General features: G+C 40.1%; 1 protein-coding gene across 1 annotated transcript in view; it reads right to left on the reverse strand.

The window, feature by feature from the left end:
• Positions 1 to 6,491, reverse strand: part of kcnj8 (potassium inwardly rectifying channel subfamily J member 8) — an 11,149-nt gene extending 4,658 nt beyond the window's left edge. The window contains exons 1-3 of the mRNA XM_037695880.1: positions 6,145 to 6,491; positions 1,487 to 1,635; positions 1,109 to 1,269 (exon numbers count right to left, since the gene is read on the reverse strand). Of these exons, the coding sequence (XP_037551808.1) occupies positions 1,109 to 1,269; positions 1,487 to 1,635; positions 6,145 to 6,491 (657 nt within the window). The remainder of the gene's footprint in view (positions 1 to 1,108; positions 1,270 to 1,486; positions 1,636 to 6,144) is intronic.
• Positions 6,492 to 7,591: the final 1,100 nt, after the last annotated feature.

Below are 7,591 nucleotides of genomic sequence, written 5' to 3' on the forward strand. Positions count from 1 at the left end.
CACTGCTAACAGGTCCACACTGCTAACACGATCATGCTGCTAACAGATCCACACTGCTAACAGGATCATGCTGCTAACAGGTCCACACTGCTAACAGAACCACACTGCTAACAGGTCTACACTGCTAACAGAACCACACTGCTAACAGGACCATACTGTTAACAGGTACACACTGCTAACAGGATCATGCTGCTAACAGGATCATGCTGCTAACAGGTCCACACTGCTAACAGGATCATGCTGCTAACATGTCCACACTGCTAACAGAACCACACTGCTAACAGGACCACACTGTTAACAGGTACACACAGCTAACAGGACCATGCTGCTAACAGGAGCACGCTGCTAATAGGAGCACGCTGCTAATAGGAGCACGCTGCTAATAGGATCATGCGGCTAACAGGACCACATTGCTAATAGGATCATGTTGCTAACAGGTCCACGCTGCTAACAGGACCACGCTGCCAAAAGGACCGTGCTGCTAACAGGATCACGATGATAACAGAACCACACTGCTAACAGAATCATGCTGCTAACAGTAACGTGGTTTTTATAACACTTTTTTGTTTTGTTTCATTTGCTTTTTATTGTTATATATTGTCTGTACGCTATACGTTGTCTGTCTAAAAGAGGTCTCGGTTGAAAATTAGTCCTTGTGACTCTGTGAGACTAACCTGTATAAATAAAATTTAAATAAAATAAAATAAAATAGCAATGGCCTGGATAAGCAAAGCCCTTATGTTTGACCTTGATTTGTGACCTTGTTCTTGACCTTAAGGTGATGACAACTGTATCCAATACTCCGTCTAGTTATAATCCATATGTTGTATCAAGTTTCATTAAATTATCTTGAGTGGGTCAGAAGTTATGTGTGGGACAAGAAAAAGTTTATCTACAGAGACCATAATACCCATGTGTCAAAGTCAAGGCCCGCAGGCCAAAACTGGCCCTTGTCACCATCTTAGCTGGCCTCCTGTTATATTTCAAATGAAAAATATTTATTGTTTCTCACTTGACCTAAATAAAGATAAACTAAATACAGCATTTATTACAGCCTTCTTGTGACGGTTATCTAACGTTGAGGCCAGAACTGAATCTGAGCACACACCTGTAACCTGACAGTTGCTCCTATAATCATGCTCTTCCTCAGGTCCCCGATACGAATCATGAAGCAGAGGCGGTTGTTCCTCACTGCAATCACTGCGTGTCGACTGAAGATCAGCGTCTCTGCACGGCGGTTCGACTGAGCCGTCTTCATAAATATGCAACCTGAAGAAAGACAAAACTCACAGAAATTCATTGTACTCCGCTCAGCTGTCAGGAACCAGTTTATTCTAAGAAACTGAACCCTAAAACTTCAATAACCACTAAAGTTTTAGGCTGGTAACTGATAAGTTTTTAATTTATTTGAAAACAGTTTAAGACCAATAAACCATAGATTAAAATAAATGCCAGATAATAATAGAGAAGAGTTTCTGTGACATACCCAGCATGATGGCGTTGATGATGAGTCCCACGATGTTCTGCAAGATGAGGACCATGATGGCAGCCAAACACTGCTCGGTTATCATCCGTCCTCCGAAGCCGATGGTCACCTGGACTTCGATGGAGAAGAGGAAAGCTGAAGTAAAAGACCTGAGGTGAAGAAGAAAGAAGAAACTCCTTCTGTTATTTTCATCTAAAATTAGAGGTCAGGAATATTTTGGACAGTAAGGATGTCTTCTGGGTGGACGCACAGACACAATCTAGGGGACAAAGGTTTGACATTTCAAGCTGCAGCATAAACTAAGTTTTAAGGAACGATTCACCTCTGACCTTGAAATCAATGGCGGTCGTCCTTGACCCATGAGTCCAGCTGTGCAGTTGGATATTTCTATGTACGAGTTCATTTAGAGCTCGGACTCGTCCACAGACAGATGGACGGTCTTAACATAAGCGTGTAAATATATGGAGCTACAAGTTAAGATATGTATGACTATAAAACAAAATGGCTTGAAGATACTCAAATAAAATGCTCCACTTATGCTCATTAACAAATTATGTGTATAAACCCCAACACTAAAAAATATTTTAGGGATTAACCTCCTAGCATCAGGCTAGACAGATCTAAGCCTTTTTAAACATTATTACTATTAGAAGTAGTAGTTAAGCTAAGGAGGTCATTAATGAAGCAGTTAGAGACCTAGAGCAGTTCTAACCATGAACTCTAACGTGGACATTTCTAGGTCATTAGACACCGTCACGAATAAAAACACTGATCATGTGACTAAACCCTGAATTAAAATATATGAAGACAAAGGAAATAAAATAAGACACATAAACAAAGCATGATATCAACCTTAAAATCATAAAACAGCGGAAATCAGAACAAATTAGAGCCCAACTAGGCCTGTCACGATCATTTTTGCTGGTCTCAGAAATTATTGCGATAAACTATAATATTGTTTGGAGACCGTTTTAAACTAATATAATGATAATGACATAACAATGCAAGTACATCCTCTCAAAGATCAATAACTTTAATTTCAAAAGAACACTTAATGGAACACTGGAGCCGGAAAATAAAAACAACCAAAAACAAGAATAGCATAGACTCTCAGTTTTCCTTAACAAAAAATAAAATGGAAATAAAAAGTACATTCAACCAAAACAGTACGGATTATGAAGTCTGTAAAATAAACTGCCCTTCAAAAATCATTGGTTTTATACAGAGTAGACGGGCAAAGGTCACAAAGGTTCAGCGGTTCGCCTCGGTCATTTGGCTTGAATCCAAAGTGCTCCCACTCTGCTGTTGTTGCATTCGACTTTGAAACTGATTCCATTTTGTGTCCCCCCCCCCCCCCCCCAATATCAAACAAATAGCGTTTCTTTAGCTTGCTAACTCCTCACGGGGCTCTAATGCTGCAGAGGTACAAGACGATGCACCTTGACTACCTGACGCGATAGTTCACTCCCGCCTTATGCTAAGGAAATGAGAAAGGGAGGGGTCAGTGAAGAGCACTGGAGTTGAGCTTATTATCATCCAGTGTCTTCAGTAGAAAGAGAGAGACACGAAGAAACAATAAAGCCGATAAATGAAAATGAGGTCTATAATTTTCATTTATCATGCAATTAATTGATATATCGTTTATCGAGACAGGCCTAAGCCCAACCGATGTATCGTTAGGGCCGATATTTTAGGCCGATATAGGCGTTTGGGGACATATCGGTATCTGTGATAATTGTACCATTATGTGCAGATATAAACACTGGGAACGAGCCGTGTCCTTCCTTGCAAAATACATAATTCTACAATGTATCCACCAGAGGGCGCATGAGGACTACTTTCAAGTCATGGCTGTTCACTTTAAGTTTCACTTTCAGCACAGCCGAATCAGGGAGCAATATCGTGTAGAATATTTTGCTCAACCGAGCATGGTGAGTTTATTTTAACTGATCTATAAAATAAATCAACAATAACATATTCTCTTCAACCCTCCAACCCGCTTGTCGTTAGCTATGTGCCTCTCAAGTTAGCAAGCTAACGTTTGGATAGCCTAGTATAGACTATTGCTTTGTAAAACTTTATCCAGAACGATAAATCTAACGTAGAGGTAAAATATATATCAGTGTTAGTAACGTTATCTTTGTCGTCCTCAATGAAATGCATTGTTTCTTTGTTCATTTATATTTTTACTTTATGATGATTGGAGGATAGAAAACGTGAATGCACGTTAGAGACTTTATGTTAAAACAGCTTTAAAAGTAGCTGTTTACTTAGATTCTAGGGGGTGGACAAAGCTAAAAAAAAAAATCCAACCATTATATAGATTATTGGCATTAGTACACCCCTACCAATATTGTATCGGCAATAGCCAAAACTTCCATATCGGTTATACTCTAGAACAAATAAATAAACACACAGAAATAACCCAAGAGCATTAAGTTAAATTAAACATTTTATTTTAATGACTATAAAGTAAGAAAACAATGTAAAGTTTGATCTCACTTTTGGTTTTGACAAGTCTATAATGGAAGGTATTGGAAAATAGGATTAGCTTACAGATAAAAATCCTGCTTGAAGTAAAAAACACGATTCAAAGTTTATTCTTGGTGTCTCAGAGTTGATCCAGTAGTTCTCAAACTCTCTGAGTGGCCCAGTGCCATGGCAGGTGTGGTGCATCCTCCCTGAATGTTTTTCATGTCTGAAACATGTAGCAGGCGGAACTAACTTTGCATAGCCTCGTTGCAGCCTGATCCTATTTTAGCGATGCACAAAACAAGGAATTTACCTATTACGTTATTTGTTTTTCTCTTAAACAGAGAGTGTTTGGAAAATGGAGATGTGCGTTATCGCTAAAATCAAATACTTTAATTGAGGATTACTAAAGTGGGTTAATTCAGCCCATTTAAAAAATACGAGGCAGACGTCACGTTTATTGTGTCGAAGCTCCATGTCAACCCAGCTGAGGTGAGTTCTCTTCCACCCCTCGATGCTTGTTTAGTTTCTAAAAGCTCACGTCGCTGCGGGACCAGTGTTGAGCCAAAAAAATGTTTGGGCTTCATGGTAGCGCACAGCCTGTTTGAGTCTCTCACTCTTTCCTCAACTTTAGCTCTTGGAGTTAAACAACATAAACACTTAAGTCCAAGATTATAACGAAGGCGTTCTTATTCAGCTCAGGATGATCGCACTGTTGGTTAGTTTCACATTTTTGAAGTTTGTCATAAATATGTGCATATTTCAATGTTACACAGGATTTTAGCAAAATAAACTACAAGTATTTAAATGTGCTATGATGGTTTAGATTTAGAACCATATCTAGGCCTGTCATGATAACAAATTTTGCAGGGCGATAAATTGTCTCAGAAATTATTGCGATAAACGATATTGTTTGTAGTTTGACAATAATTAGTAATTATTGTCAAATTTAAGAAGTACCTTTTATTGACCACCGAATGTCAATATAAGACTGTTTGAACTGAAAGATGGATAGTGAGGGAGCGAGCAGCGTGTCTCTTTATGAACAATGGGAGGGAGGCCCCTTGACGTGACATGGGTTGTCTCTCTTCGGTTCTTAAAATGGCGGATGCTCGGTGTGGTTTGAGCTCTTTAGCATTTTTCACAAAGCTTTTAATAAAATATCACTAAACAAGTGCTCAGCTTCTTTTTGCAGAAAAAAAACTTTTTAGACAAAGGCACGGGTTTTAACTGTGAATTTTGGAGCTTCAACAAGACGGAGGTCCGCCTGTTAGCTTAGCTCGTAGCTTAGCTTCTCAGCTGAGCTGCTTTTAACGATCCAAAAATGTGACTTTGTAAGGTTAGAACAGATTTTAAAGAAAAGAGAAAAAAGAGAAAGGGAGGAGTCAGTGAAGAGCACCGGAGTTGAGCTTTTTGTCATCCAGTGTCTTCAATAGAAAGAGAGAGACACGAAGTGCATCATGCGATTAATTGATTTATTGTTTATTGCAACAGGCCTAACCATATTGTGATATAACTGTACTGTGTTAAACGTACAGTAATCTGTAGCAGGGGTGTCCAATGGTCCTTGAGGCCCACTACCCTGCATGTTTTATATCAGTGGTTCCCAACCCTGGTCCCTGAGGAACACCATCCTGTATGTTTTAGTTGTTTCTCTGCTCCAACACATCTGATTCAGTGACTGAATTACTTCAAGGTTTGCAGAAGCCTGCTGATCACCCATTCATTCAAATCAGGTGTGTCAAAGCAGGGCAACAACTTAAACATACAGGATGGCGTTCCTCAGAGACCAGGGTTGGGAACACCACTGTTTTAGAAGTTTCTTTGCTCCAACACACCTGGTTAGAATCCAGGCTTCTGCAGGTGTGTCAGAGCAGGGAGACTGCAGGATAGTGACCCCTCGAGGTGCAGAATTGGACACCCCTGATTTAAAGGATGCAATAAAGTTTCACCTCTGTGGCGGAGGAAGAATGATGAAGATGAGTCTGAAGAATTAAGAAAAAGGAGGACTTAAATATGTGCCAAAACCTCCAACTCTGGGAATCTTTTAACTCTCACATTTGGCAAGAAAGTCCCCAAGTCCAAGATCTTCATCTTCAAAGTGGAGTAGAGGAAGCAGAGGGTGGGAGTTCGATGGGTAAAAAGCAGAAGCCAAACATGAAACATTTCCTGAAGAGGGTTCTTACTTGACGTCGGTGACGCAGTGGCTCAGGTTATGGCGCTCCGGGTCCAAGTCCCCGTGCGCGAACGCCACGAGCCACCAGCTCATGGCGAACAGCAGCCAGCTGCTGACGAACGTGGTGGTGAAGATGACGAGCGTGAAGCGCCACTTCAGGTCCACGAGCGTGGTGAACACGTCCTGCAGGAAGCGGCCCTGCTCGCGGATGTTCTTGTGCGCCAAGTTGCACGAGCCGTTCTTGGCGATGAAGCGCGCTTTGTTCACGCGGTCCCTGAACACGGGCTTGCGGGGCATCCGCGAGACGAGACCCGGCAGCGCGAACTCCTCCGGGATGATGCTTTTCCGGGCCAACATCTTCTTCTTTGGTTTTAAAACTCAAAGAAAGTCCAAGAAAGTTTGTCCTCAGTTTGTCTTCAGGCGCGGAGACATGTCCACAAGGACAAGTTTGGACACGGACTGGTTCTCTCGGCTCTGCTCTGGACTGGGAAGGTCTCTGTCCAGTTGGACATCCTCCAACCTCCAGAGTCCAGTCCTGCTGAGAACTGCTGCCTTCACGGACCTTCCAGGACCGTCGGAAAACATCTGACCTGCGCGCAAATCGACATTTTCTCACAACTCCAAATCAGCAAACGCATCACGGAAGCTAATTTTAAATCGTTTAAATTACTTTTTAAAAGTCTGAACACGTAAAATCACAAAGAAATGTAAATAAACAACACGATTAACATTTATGTAGACATTTTGTGAGCAATTTAAAAGTTTTGTTCAGGTTGAAGAAGTGAATTTGTTTAATTTTGTTTTCTACATTGTTGCTGCTGTACTTGTTTCTATTTTTATACAATACATTTTAAAACCAAAATAAAAACCCCATATGTCCTTTATTAGTTGAGCCTTTCCATTAAAAATCATAACTTATCTTTGTTTTGATTTTGACAAATGGATTTCTTATTTGTGATGTTTTGCTTCTCATTACAGCAACTTAAAAAAGCCTAGATCTGTATTTTCAAATTTATTGCTATATAGAGATTTGACACCAGAGGGTGCTATTGAGTCACACACAGTATCAACTTCAGTTTTTATTTATTTATTTTTTTTCAAGGATTTGTTCTGCACTGGACAACAAAGAGTGTGACATCACTCAAATGAGTTTTATCATCTTTCCAGGTATAAAAATAAATAATAAATACCAGCCTACGTTAATTTACTTTGCCTACTTAAATCCCTCAGATATGCAAACTGCGTCACAGCATGTACTAGTGTTACAAATGTGGAAAAGAAGCATTTAAAACTGTGAAAAAAGGTTTTATTCTTTAACAGTCAAGTGAATCCAAGATTTTCTGCATTGACTTGATCACGAACTCATTATGTGGCAAAAAATAATAAAAATTAAAGTAAAAATATTAACATCCAAGGAGGCAACCATGTGAGAGGAGAGATGAGACAAACTTATTTAA

The sequence above is a fragment of the Nematolebias whitei genome, chromosome 22, assembly GCF_014905685.2.
Source record: "Nematolebias whitei isolate Nwh7 chromosome 22, NemWhi1, whole genome shotgun sequence".
Classification (NCBI taxonomy): Eukaryota; Metazoa; Chordata; class Actinopteri; order Cyprinodontiformes; family Rivulidae; genus Nematolebias; species Nematolebias whitei.